This window comes from Physcomitrium patens, chromosome 13, assembly GCF_059467195.1.
Source record: "Physcomitrium patens ecotype Gransden chromosome 13, ASM5946719v1, whole genome shotgun sequence".
NCBI classification, from domain to species: Eukaryota; Viridiplantae; Streptophyta; class Bryopsida; order Funariales; family Funariaceae; genus Physcomitrium; species Physcomitrium patens.
Window position 1 is genome coordinate 7308777 of NC_143422.1, and position 14553 is coordinate 7323329.

A 14553-nucleotide genomic window follows, 5' to 3' on the forward strand; every position below is an offset into this window, starting at 1 on the left:
AATCTTCTTTTATATATTATTTAAGATTAAAAATGATGTGAAATTTTTCTCCTTCAAGACCTATATGCTTATTTGTTGAACATTTACTTGATAGAATCTACTATCTCATCTTATTTTTTTATCTCTTTATTATTACCATATATGTGATGCATTTTATTGATACCATCAATAACTTTTTTTATAGATCAAAAAGTGGAATTTGATAATAGACTAAAAAAAAGTTTTTAGATACTAGTTTTATGTCATTTGAATCAATATTGAGATTTTGAGGGATTTTTAAAATTAGTGATGTTCTTGGTAGGATGAAGGTTTGAGAAATTCAAATATTTTTACAAATTTGAGGATTTTTTGAGTTCTATAGTATGTGTATAAGTGAAATTTGGGTGGTGTGTTGGTGTACTAATTGTAAATGTGTATGCAAATTTTGAGGTCAATCAAACAATTAGATTGAAGTATATGAGGGTTTTTATAGGTTGAAATCTCAAAAGTTAGAGTTTGAAGGTTAGTGAGTGTTTATAAGATCTTCAACATTTTATCAATTGGATTGAAATGAAATTTTTTTTATAAAGATATTTGACTTTTTTTTCAATGCTTGGTTGAAATTTGAGAGTAATTCAATTGTTCAAGAAGAAGGAATTTATGTTGGAAGTTTAGCATTTAGATTGGAATAGGAGACTGCTCAACATCCAATTGGATTATCTTGCATTTCTCTCAATTGATAAGTGCAATCAATTTCATCTTTCTTGTGTTTGACTTTAACTAAGATATTAAGAAGTATGCAAGTTTTGAATTGATATCAAGGTTTGATCATTAGTTGTTGAGGTTTCAATATGCTTTAGGATTTATTAAGAGTTTGTTTAAGATTTAGAATTTGACTAGGATTTGCTTAAGATTTGATTTAAGATTTGTCTAGGATTTAGGATTCATTAGGATTTTAGGATTTAATCTAAGATTTGATTAAGGTTCAATTAGGGTTTTAATTAGGATTTGACTTAGGATTTGGTTAAGATTTACTTAAGATTTCAATTTGGATTTGACCTAAGATTTGATTAAAGTTTATTAGAATTTTAATCAGGATTAAATTAGGATTTTATTAAAATTTATTTAAGATTTCTATTTTTATTATTTCTTCAAAATTATTTATTATTTCTTTAATTTTAATATTTTTGATATTTCTTTAAGATTATTGTTATTTCATTAAAGGTTTATTTTTATATTTCTTTAAGATTTTTTGTTATTTTTCTTTGAGATTAATTTAGGACTTCTTTGTATTTCTTATATAACTTCTTTTAAATTTATGTTGGATTGGTCAAAGTTTGATTAAGATTTTTAAGTTTTACTTAAAGTTTATTTGAGATTCTATTAGACTTAATAGAATTGTTGCTGAATTTTTATTTACCTTCCACAGTTAGGTGCTTGCTTCTTCTTTCTTCTATTCCATGTCAAATTTTCAATGTCTTTTTAAATGACACTAACACTTACAATTTTAACTATGCACTAACAATCCTCAAGCATTATTAAGAGTCTTTCAAATTTTTGCATTGTTGGATACATGCAAAGGCAAAATAATAATGGAGAGTAAAATTACTTAGGCCTCATGCACTTGAATATGCATTGGACAATATGAATGATGACAATAGAGATGTTTAATGGATTCATGCTTAAAATATATATATATATATATATATATATATATGAAACTAGAGGATTAAGAAAGAAGTTAAGAACTTACTTTAGCACTAATAGTTGCAATGGAATTAGAAAGACAACGTTAAAATCAAACCCCGACAAGAGTACTATACCTTCACCTTACTAATCAATTAGCAAGATCCCTATTGTAATGGCAAGTGACAATTTCCACAAAACAAGCAACCAATTAGAGATCTTTATTTTTTTTTGGATGTTTATATAGCAATTTGGGATATGTATATAGCAACTTGGAATATGCTTATAGCCAAAGCCATTATAAATGCATAATATGAATACAATTATTATTTTAAAAAATAATAAATAATAATATTGATTAAAACCAAAAATCAAATTTTTTGGAATAACTTTCTTTTACAAGAAATCCAGATCATAAAAGATTTAAACTATTAAATTTTATAATTATTTAGAAAAAAAAATTAAAACTATAAAATGATATATTTATTCATTAAGACTAGAAAGTTGAGAAAGAATTTAAGGACTTGTTTTGGAGCTAGGAGTCATGGCAAGACTAGAAAGACAAGGTTAATATCAAATCAAAGCAAGGATATATATATATATATAGATATATATATCATGGTAAAAAAATGAATAATTAAAACTACGTTTATTGAAAAAGAAATAACAGGAATGAAAACATTCAACACAAACATGCTCAAAAATCGATACATTAAAAAATTAGCTGAAACTGAAGGCTGGAGCAATAAGCTCACTTGATCCAAAGCTTGACTTGGTTAGACAGCATGGTCAGTGGTTCAAATTCAATCATTCATTCAGAGTTACTAATTTCTATATATGGGAAGGAATCTCAAAGCTAGTCAGCTCAATGACAATTATGCATAACTACAAGATTTTAGAATTTATAAGTTAAAAATAAATTTAAAAAGCTTTCTACAAACTCAACGTGCGAAGGTGAAACACAACCCAACAGGAATACTAAGTTTAGATTATGTAAGCTAGCTGCAATCCTAAACTCACCACTAGCAAAAATTGTGCAATCGCCCAAAAAGCCATTGTCAGAAAGCCTTGAATGCAACACCAACTTCATAGTAAACATAATTGTACAAGACTTAATGCCCAACTTGATAATCCTACCTAGTTTGGTAAAAATACTAAAGCTTGTATCTAGGGCACCAGCTTCAACTCTCTATTCAATGGAAGGAAATCCGTTCTTCACAATCGTATTTCCTACCTCCACATACCAATTACAGATCATCCAGTATGCCAACCCCGCTCGAACACTTTCGAAGAATTTCAAATTACATGAGTTATCCATGAGAGACATCACAATAGTTGATACAATACTTGATTACTGCCGTTCCTGCTCGGCTCTTCTACCATCTACCACAATCACGTACAACTCCAGTTGTAAGTGAGAAATTTGTAATTAATTACCGAATGGATGTCCTCAAACAAAACCTCTAAGATTTCTTTGAAAACAAACCATAATCTTTTTGCATATCTCACAAGATATTGCCATCCTCACCTCTGATCGAAATCATCCGCCCCATCAGCAAGTAGACTAGTGATTATACTAGTCAGTTACAGCTGTAAAATGACAGAGAGTTATGCGGATTCTTATTCGACAGTAATCTTTGTCCATCTAGAACACTCATTTCCAACAATGGTTGTAGGTGCATATTCATTAAGCACCGACAACCGTTACGCGTCGTTCTAAAAGAAAGGAAAGATATGCCAGGAGCCGACGGCAACCAATCTTTCAACACAATCTAAGTTTTGTCAGCTTTCCCAATTCCGAATCCTACTTCTTCTGATCCAAACTCTCGTAGAACAAAATGTATCCATGATCTGTATTGTTAGAATATTCCTGAGTGGATCCAAAAAATGTCTGAACTATGGACTCGTCAATGATCTCCACATTCTCATCGTCGAAAAAAAGCCAGTGGTTATGACTCTTCACCAGACTCACGTAATGACCATGATTTGGTCCACTCCCAACATGCACCACCACAGCAAACAACGAATATTCTGCCTCCGACCCAGGTGCATCGTCCGTCGTGTTGCAAAGCTTCAATTCCAGTGGGAACACTACACGGTACGACAGCTTCTTATAACGCCCCAACTGCTCGATGTACTTGAACCGCTTCAGGTGGAGTGCTAGAATGCGAGGCGGTGACTTGATTTTCATCCTCTTCTGAGCCTCCTGCAAACTGATACAAAACCTGGATGTTAACTGCTGGAATCATGCACACAGGGCTACCCTATGAAAGTAGGCGATCCACACTTGTCAAATCGTATTCTGTCTTATCCTCCAATACTTGCCTATTGGAAAATCTCCATTCCCCTCAGACCAGTCCATAAGTTAAACATGCTCCACCAAGCAACAAGACAAGACCTCCGCACATACATCATGCTGAGCTTCGCACGATCCATTCCTGCCCTTGTTGGGACTACTAACGATCAGACCAAAAACCACCAACTTTCATCTTCGTGCTCAAACACCGACATATATGGATATGTACGTGTCGAGAGATCAAATCTCCAACAATCGTGCTGACAATTACAGAACTACCGTAACTCATAGCCCAAAAAATTCAGCGCAAGCGTGGTGCCACCAAACTCACCTGCAACATTTATCACAAAAAAACTTGTCCTCCGCGTTGAGTGTTTCTGTGGAACTGAAATTCCGCAGGCAGCTCGTGATAGAACTGTTCTGCTCAATGTCAAGGCTCAGATCTAAGAACGTCTCATCTCGCGCGGTGATAGTTTCACACCGTAAGCATCTGGTTTCATTTGTCAGCGTACCCTGCAAAACAATCACCGCATCACAAACTTTGTCAGATAAACCCAACTGGACAAGTCCAGAACGCCGACTTCTCTGAGGTCCACCATATCACGTGGCACAAAAATGCCCAACATTCACAACATCCAGGAAGTTGGCACCGTCACAGATGGGTTGAAGAACCATACCTGAAAAATCTTGTGCACCCAGGTAACAACTGGTTCCTTGTGATTCCCATTCGCCAATCCATTCGTTGCCCCGTTGCCCACCACCTTCTCTGGGGATGTATGAGAGCCTGAATTTGAATTAGCCGCTTGTGCCTCCTTTACCAAGATGTCAACTAGCTCATTCAGCAGAAAGTTCAGAAACTCGTGAGCATCCTGTTCCAAGCAGATCAGGGCTTAACATGTGAATGCCATGATTGATTCTCACAGACAAGGTTGATGGGAAGCGAACTACAACTTGACTTGCAGCACAGGCTTTGCACGCATGGAGACAGGAGATATTATAGAAATTGTGGAAACTAATTCAGACGTGAGCCTCACCTGGTGCATGTAACTCCGAAATAGCTCATTCTGCTTCCTCACCCTTTGAACAAAACGCTTCGGGGCAATCACACCAGTCTTCTTCTTCTGTGAGTTTATCTACAGTCCTCAAGTTTTTCAACACATGTTTAACACCCCGATTTTACCGCACAATTCCGTTACAGATGACAATGAATTGAATTTGCATTCAATCATACGGCAAACGTCAAACACAGAACCAATCAATAGTAATACTACTGCAGTGCTACTCTGTCGAGTCCACTTGCTTGGCTGATACGAAATTTGATAATGAAGAATCGGTCACCTGTGTGAAGAGCTCTGACAAGCAAGTCAGCAGATTCTCTTCTGATTCCGCAACAGGTTTCTTCTGACCACAGTACTCCAAAAGTTGTTCCCTGAATGGAACGCAGAAGTACAGAGCCTACATAGAATAGAAAATTGAACACACAAATGAATCTTACATCATGCATTGTTGCCCGAATGTCATGGAGGTGACTTGCACCTTGCCCACTGACCTTTGAAAATGACAAAAACCAACATCCCATTTCTGATTGAAACAATCTGAAGCTGACCGATTCTTCCAACAAAAGGGTGACTCCAATCCTGTCATCAACGCAACACCTTCCTCGTGCGGATGCGAATACAAAGAACTACGAAATTCTAGAGAAAATCCCCCATATTGACCTAATCCGAACACCAGAGCTTGCTAAGCCGCGAAAGAACCAAGTGTGCGGGGCACTCATACAATCTCCTTAACCGCCATAGTACTTCTTTGAGGATCAAGCATAAATAGAAAACGCATCTCGCACACTCAATCTGCCACGGCAGAAATACCCGCAAAAATCAATACCTGCAAAACACTATTGCAATAGCAGGTGTTGCCGAAATTCTCCAGCCCAAAGTATCGTTCTCCCTCTGGAAACTGGTCTCCCAATACCTTCTCCAGCTTCGAACTCGAGGCTCCCATGACCAAAAAGCGTCTTCGTCTAGCTGCTACTCCCCTGGCCCAGCCAATAACTCCTCCAAATCTCCTCCCCACCCGCCACTCCGCCAATTCTCACATCGTCATCAACCTCTGCTTCTTCTGCTTCTTCTTCTTCTTTTTCTTCGTCTTAGCGTCAAAAGTCGTCTCTCTTCTTTGCGCGACGAATCGCCTGAGGGAACAAACACAAGAGCGAGCAAGACGGCAGCAGCACCCCTGGGACAGAGGGAACACAGGCCATCGCCAGGAACATGAAACGCGACAAGACGAGCCGCACGATGCAGCAGGAAGGAAACGAAAGGAAGAGCAACAAGAAGGCAGGCAGGAAGAAAGAAAGAAAAGGGAGGAGCTTGAGAAGCAGGGCCCTTTGGGACCCACTGACCGACCGACCGACCGACCGACCGACCCTCCCTCCCTCTCAGGGACCCGAGGACCGACCCACCGGGGACGGCCACATCCAGCAGCAGCACCGGGAGCAGTGAGCACGATGCCAGGAAGGTGCTACCCTCCCTTCCCCTTCCCTGCCCTGCCCTAATCTGCCCTGCCCCTCCCTTCCCCTGACCCTTTTGTCCCCATTCCTCTTCTCCGTTCCCCATTCCTCTACTTTCGTTACCTCTCTTCGCTCTCATACTTTATTTCTTACTACAAACTTCTTTGAAGCAATGGTCTCCCGTTGTTGTGAACTACAACATGGTTTATAAGAATTGATCTCTTCCACTTACTATACACGGAAGCATTTAATTTGCTAAAATTAAAAATATATACTACTGCAAATTTAGACGTATGCATGATAGCAAAAACATATGAATTAAATTTAAATAGTAGTACAAGCTTTCTTTTTAATGTCACCTGATCAATATTATAAAGTATTATGATAGATAGTTAATTGAACCATGTTGCACTTTTATAAAATCAACAAATTTACAATAAAAAATGTTATTAGGATAAGTTTTACTTAGGTTGCTTGTGACATATTAAAAGTTAAAAATTTAATTTCATTTCTATATTTTTAAATTATATAATAAAATCTTATAATTTTACAAAATATATTATACAAATTGTAGACTTTAATTATTGGTATTATGTATGCACGTGAGAGTAGTTCAATTAAAATCAGATATTTCTATTTAAATCCTATTATTTAACCTATTTATATATTGATAAATATAATATAATATTTAAAAATAAAAATATAACTATATATATATATATATATATATATATATATACTTGAATAGTATCTAGATAAAACTTTAAAAAATATTTATTGATATGAAAGAACTTATGTCATTAAAAAAATTAGATTGATTGGTATCTTTTTATAAACATTTATATAAAAAAATAAATTTGCATTTATAGATTTATATACTAAATTTTAATTTTTTTTATATCAATAATTTTTTTACAGATAACTGTTTCAAATAAAATTTAAAAATATATTTTTATCACAACAATGTTTTTTGTGTTTATATATTTAAAATAATATTTGGATTAATATAATATAAGTAAAACTTAAAATTTAAAATATTTTATTATTATTTATAAAAAAATAAACTTAATAATTAATAATTTTAGAAGAATATATAACACAAATTTATAAGATATTTTACCCCTTTTTTATTTTTTTTATTTCAATGTAAGAACTAAGCTTTTAAATTATTTTTTATAGAATAATTGTATTTATATAAAATTAAATGATAATTTTTTAATTAAATATATTAGGTATTCAAATAATTTTTATAAATCTATAAAAATAGAAGCTATACTTGACCAGTACAAAAAAATAATACAAACTTGTAATATTAATAATAAATATTTTTATTAGTTAAGTTTCAACAAATTATATGATAAAAATATGCTAATATATTCAATAATTTCAAAAAAATAAAAAATAAAAATAAAAAATGTACTAACATCTACTAAATATATTTATATATATATATATATATATATATATATATATATATATATATATATATATATATATATATATATATATATATATATAATTCATATTAAATTTTAAAATAAAAAATATCTTATATTAATTTTATTTTAATGTAGTCAATATTTAAATATATCCCAAAAAGATAAACAAATACATTTATTAAACAAGATACCACATATCTTTAAAAGAAGACGTTAGTAGTGTTAAATATGAATATTCAAGCTCTCTATGTAAAAATAAAAATAAAAATAAAAATAAAACACACCAAAAATAAATAAAGAAAATAAAAGAGATAGTTTACTTGAATATTTTTACAATGTTGACAATTTTCCAATATTGAGTGAATTCTCTACATAAAGCAAATCAACGCATTTCTACATGGTATTGGATTTGAATACAAGCAAGAAAAAAGAATTCATTCTTATCTAATATAATATTATCTTATTTTATATTATATTTATGAAAATATATGTATATATATATATATATATATATATACATGATTTGTTACTATTTTGAGGATGTCAAACTTTAAAATCCTAAAATCATATAAGCTCCTATATGTTTTAGATTAGTATTGATATTAATAGTGGTTCACATTCAATATAAGTCCTTGCTAATTTAAAAGACCAATTTATATCACTTCTAGAGTGTTGTTGATATGCTATAATATGTCCCTCCTCATTTTAAACATTTGAAATTTTAAATATAAAAATTTGTAATTGCATAAAAAAAATATTAGTTCTATCATCTTATCTATTGTATTCCTTCCTTTGCATCTTCCAAATTTTGCAAGACTTTTGACTTTTGCAAGTTAGATATCTTTTAATATAAGACGTGAATGTTTGATATAAATGCTTATATCATTCAAAATAAATGCTAATATTAGGAAGGCATACATCATGATATCCACCTTTTATTTGAAAGTTTGACCTCCCTCCCTCCTTCTTCTTATTATTGTTATGTAGACAAGTTTATATCATATATTATATAAATAACCATATGTTATTTTTTTTACACCTAAAAAACAATGCAAACTTCTTAAACATAAGTAATTTTGATATTAAAATGTAAATAGCATTTAGACTTATAGTTAACAATATAAAGTTTGAATTGCAGATATTAATAGTTATATTTAAAATATGTTCAACAAATTCTAAATCATAATAGACTTGATATCTACAATGTAAAAAAATAGTAATTAGAGCTATTATTAAATAATTAAATAAAATCATTATTGAATTATTTGGTTGTAAAAATCAAATAAAGTGATGATTTTATTATAAAAAAATATAATTAGGCTTGCCATAGAATTATACTCCAAGCTTGCAACTTCTTATTTTTGATTTTGACCATCAAATATAATACCTAATATTTTATTCTTTATTTATTTGTCTTGAATTTCAGACTTGCAATAGTTAGTATTATCATGATTGTTGCAACTACTTGACGTTAGAGTTATTAAGATTATTTTCTGCACTTTACTAAAATAATGATAAATCTATATATTTCACCTTAAATATTATAAAATATCTTCTATTATTATTGTTTTGTATATATTCAACAACATCTCATAAAACAAATTTGCTTTTTGACACTCCAAGAAGATTACTTTTTCAATCGTAATCATTCATATTTTATTGGTATTTAAAATTAAAAAGATAGAAATATTGATAAAACTTGTTTACAAAACCAAGAATGCTTGTGTAATATAAGTGTAGGATATTAAAAAGAAGTCAATTACATGTACAAATAAGTAACATTAGAAATACTTCTATACACCAAAATGTAGATCAACAAATTTTTAACTATTTGAGAAAACTATTTGGTATTGGAAAAAAATATGAAAGAAATACAATGTTTGAGTAGCAAAACAAGAAAAACACACAAAATTACAAAACAACATGAACATAAATCAAAACAATTGTTAAAAAGCAAATTAATTTATTATTAACATTGAAAATTGTAATAAAAAATTATATTTTAAAAAATGCATTGATATTAACAATGATTGCTTAATTAACAATAGATCAAAATTTTTTAAAATGAGAAAAAATAAATTAAGATTATCTCATTAAAGATAATCACATTTACAAATTTCAAATAAACAATTAAAACAAAGAAATAAATAAATAAAAATAAAAATTGCCATGTATTTGAAGTGTGTACAATGTGTCAAAAATATTTGAAAATTAAATAGCAGTAAAGATAAAATTACCAAGTAATAAACAAAATGTCCAATAGTTCACATTTAAGCAAGGTTGCTAACTATCAACGTAGATTTTTATTTTTATCCATTCGTTGATAAATCATTTGTTAATTGTGCTCGAGTAAATGTTACATTTGACATATGGAATATAGTCATGGTTTTGTAGAATTTTGTTCACATTATACTATCATTCTTTTGACTTGAGTAATATATAGCACTGATTTTAAGTGCTGTATGAGCAATAACATTGGTATCTAGCATAAATTAACAAATTAGGTTGTGCACAAACTACAACAATACCACTTGTCTCCATGCACAAATACACATATGTTCGTAAAACAACAAATTTCCCATGCGTCTTACCATAATCTTACTCGTTACAAATAAAGTATTTGACTTAACACTTGCAGTATTCCTACTAATAGAATACACTCACAAAAATACTTTGCAAAATGGAACAAATTTGAGTAAAAAATATTGTTTCACTGCGCCTTCTTCATGCACTTCCTTTGATTCCATATTCACATAGTATCATACATTCTCTTCGTTCAATGCAAGTGCCAAGATCTAAAGCTTTCAAACAATCCTTCATGACGAAACCATTTATGAGCAAGGCTAATTGGATACAACAAGGACAAACAATTGCAATTCTTCACGCACAGAGAAAATAAAACCTACAAATCATGCCACAAGCGAAGCTCGGAAGCTCAAAGGTGAGCGGAAGAAACTGATGAGATGATGTCGCGGGACGTATCACAACACAGGTTAAACGTCATGAGCGAAAATTATACGGATATTATGGAAATTGGATGTCTGTACTTACACTTGCTGATCTGCAGCTTCGGCCACTAAGGGCAGCCTTGGGATCTTCCCTAGAATACATGAAACTACTCCGAACAGAAAACACGCCACTAAGAACAAAAATGTGGTGTTGTAGAAAATCACGAGAAGCTCGAAACCGATTCCGCCACGAGGGGTGAAGGTGCGCTCCACAAGAGTAGGGAAGATGAGAAGCACGTCCAACACCACAGCCTGCATTGTGTTGAACCTCACGTACCGGCTGAAACTAGGGTTTCTGACCACCGCCAAGTAGAGCCCAAAGAAAGCAATGAAATTCGAGAAGGGGAAGCCTTTGTATGCCGACAGCAGCGGAAACAGCGGCGCAATTAATCTCTCCGCCACAGGGAACTGCAAGAAGAAGTAGCGCCCGTACTGAATTCCGTCAAAGAGGGGCAAGAAGTAACCCAACGCCGCGACAACGCGCTCCGCGGCATTCACCCTGTCGCCCCCTCCTCGCCCGGCCTGTGCCCTCACGTTCAAACCCCTACCATAGTTCTCTCTCCTCGAAACTGCTCCATTTAACACTCTCTCTAATTGCAGGAGCAACGGCGAACCCTTCGTCAATGCCGATAACCCTAACCTGTTGCCTCCCAAGGCTCCAACCCCGCTTCTGAGCGCTGCTACAATCTGCGGTCGTGAGGAATCCCTACAAGCCCATAGTGAGCTCCGAGAGATAGCAGGTGTGGCGCACCGCTGGAATTGGTTGGGCAATAGCAACGAAGAGGTCCCGAGGACGGACGACGCCATAGCCATCTCTGTGAGAAGGAACTAAGACGAAAATCAACTGCGAAGAATGTCTCCTCAGCGAACACAAACTCAGATTGCGCACACTAAAAACTGCAGAAATTGGATGCACAGGAATGCAACCGAGCGAGCGAGCATTCATTCAAACCTGCCCTGTCCTCCCTCCCTCGCAGACCAGGTGAATGAGTATGGACATATCTCACACAATTCGAGGAGATTGTACACGTGGATTGCACACTCCTCATCTTCACTCCACTCCACTCCCCAGCCAGTGCAGCAGCAGCAGCACCAAGTGAGCTACGATCCCCATCTCCCAAACTTTAAAGTTGAACTCACTTTAAAGGGCCTCTCCCCACCCCTCCCTTTAAAGTGCTCGACCCATAATTCTTTTCAGTGATCATCCTCTGCATCGACGAAGGCAATTTCATTGACTCAGCGATCTTCTGGCATTTGTGGAAACATAGGCAAATGCTTTGAACCTTGTATTTTTTTTAATACGTAAAGGTATATACGTTGTATGTTGGTATTATGTTTATAAATCACATGGAATAATTCACACGTTTAATTCAGTTTTGACATTATTATTCCATTCTTTTGGCAATTAAGAATAACAAAAGTATTTTTTGAAATTGTGAATAATCTCATGTATTATTCTTTTTTCAATCTTCTCATGCCAACATTAGATTGAAGGATTCAATAAAAAAAATTCACAATCTTTTTGTCACTTAACCTTTAAAACTTATTATTTGATTGTCTAATTTTTTACAATAAAAAGATGATGTTTGTCAATATAATGTCAAGGACATGAATCTCAAAGAAAGAAAATCCTCAACACATTCTTGTATCACTGAAAGCAACTAGAAAGTCACTCAAAGATGATATAATATTGAACTAGAATGGTTATAGCCAAAAACAAAAAGACTGGAGAGACTTGAAACAAGACTAACGACTACAAAGGCAATGACAAGAATGAAGAAGGCTTCACTCTTGCCTCCATATATACTCTTAACTTAGAGCTATGTGGCAATATCCTATAGGACCTCCAAAACGTGTTAACTTTGCAAGACACGTACCTTAACTTGTAAGACAAGTTTTTTATATATGTATCACATAATTAACTTGTTTTGTAAGCTATCAATAAGTGGTTAACTTATTGATTAAGTTTCTAATCTACCAATCAACTACAAACATATGTAAAGTCAAGTAGTGGCTATCAAGCTTTTAGGATGCTTCTTTAAAAGGTCTTATGAAATTAACTTATTTTTATCTATTTTTACCTATTCCTATCTAATTATATAGATATTTATTACAACACATATGTATGTCCGTGACATTACTCCCTTCTTTTAAGGACAAGTTCCAAAAAGAGTAGTCTTCATATGTTGAGGAAGTCTAAGATGTCCCGAATTGTATTTGCTACATACTCTAATCTTTGTTCTCTTCGAAGATGGTTGATAAGCCCTCTGTGACGGACATATATATTTACTACAATAGTTACTTATATGATTAAGTAGAAGTAGGTAAAATAGAATAATTTCATAAAGTCTTCTAGAAAAGCTTCTTAAAAGCTTCATAGATGCGATTTTGACTTTAGATGTATTCATAGGTTAGAAACTTGGCCAAAAAGCTAACCATGTATTGGTAGCTTGTAGAACAAGTTACCTCCGTGTAGTAACTTGTGGAAAAAGTCAACTACATGGCGCATACATAGATAACTTGCCTTGCAAGATAAGACATGTGGTTAGCAAAGTCAACACATGTTGGAGGTCTTATAGGACATCGCGATGTGGCTCTTAGTTAGATAGTATATATGGAGGCAAGACTGAACCCTTCTTTATTCTTGTCAATGCCTTTCTAGTCTTAGTCTTATTTCAAGACTTTCTAGTCTTCTTGTTTTTTGGCAATAGCCATTCTAGTTAATATTACATCACCTTTTGAATGACTTTCTAGTTCTCTTCAGTGATAGAAGAGTCTATTGAGAATTCCCTTTCTTCAAGATTCATGTCCTTGACAGTTTGACAAGAGTCCTAACATATTCTTTTTGTCTTATTCTAAAAGTTAGTGGATTATTCTACTTCTATTATTGTATTTTGAAGGTTACGGACTATCCACTTTTAAACAAAAAATCTTATTTTTTGATATTGATCTTTTCTTTAAAGAAAGTGGATTACCCTTCTTTGTGGGATTTATTTTTAGAGTTTATGGATTACTGTCTTCTAATTTAACTTTTGAATTCGTTTGAATTATCTACAAAAAGAAAGATTAAGGATGCTACTCTCAATGGAAGTGAGAATAGATTTGCAACTATAGCAGATCTTCATGAGCTTGTCAACACTCTAAGAGTAGAAATCTCACGTATTTTCAACATGAATCATGGAAGCACTATGCCTAAGCATATGGAAGAAGTTCAGAGTTTGCGATAAGAAGTTGTGCAATTCAAAGAAGCAAGTAGATCAACATCACAACCAAATCCAGGGAGTTTTGCTTCTATAAATATGACAGGGACAAGGATTAATATGCCTGAGAAGTTTGATGGAACAAGATCAAAATTTTGAGGATTTTTGTAACAAATCAAGCTCTGTTTAAGGTTGCACTTTTTTCAATATCTTGATGGATTTATCCATGTTGGATTTATAAGCGCACTACTATCAAGAAGTGCTCTCTCTTAGTTTGCACCTTTAATGGAAAAAGATTCACGATTCCTTTATGATTTGAATTCATTTCTAAAAGTATTTACGGCCACATTTGGAGAAAGTGATCAAGAACGAGTAGCAGAAACCAAGCTTCTATCCTTACGGCAAGGATCACGATCAGCCACTACATATGCTGCAGAAT

The 14553-nt window shown here is 33.2% G+C and overlaps 2 protein-coding genes across 3 annotated transcripts; both read right to left on the reverse strand.

The window, feature by feature from the left end:
* Positions 1-2944: 2944 nt before the first annotated feature.
* Positions 2945-6302, reverse strand: LOC112290853 (ubiquitin carboxyl-terminal hydrolase 4). Of its 2 annotated transcripts, XR_016506017.1 has the most exons (7): positions 5846-6289; positions 5300-5416; positions 4996-5094; positions 4639-4830; positions 4293-4474; positions 3194-3878; positions 2945-3048 (listed from the first exon to the last, which is right to left on the reverse strand). XR_016506017.1 is itself a non-coding variant. In XM_024537635.3 (6 exons), the coding sequence occupies exons 1-6, from the start codon at positions 5960-5962 to the stop codon at positions 3470-3472; spliced, it is 1116 nt and encodes a 371-aa protein (XP_024393403.1). In that variant the 5' UTR covers positions 5963-6302; the 3' UTR covers positions 2945-3469. The 2 variants fall into 2 exon arrangements, 1 of the variants encoding a protein (XP_024393403.1); XM_024537635.3 differs by having other exon boundaries at positions 2945-3878; positions 5846-6302.
* A 4597-nt stretch (positions 6303-10899) lies between these two features.
* Positions 10900-11994, reverse strand: LOC112290130 (protein TIC 20-v, chloroplastic). Its single transcript, XM_024536120.3, has one exon. The coding sequence runs from the start codon at positions 11725-11727 to the stop codon at positions 10954-10956; it is 774 nt and encodes a 257-aa protein (XP_024391888.1). The 5' UTR covers positions 11728-11994; the 3' UTR covers positions 10900-10953.
* Between the last annotated feature and the right edge of the window lie 2559 nt (positions 11995-14553).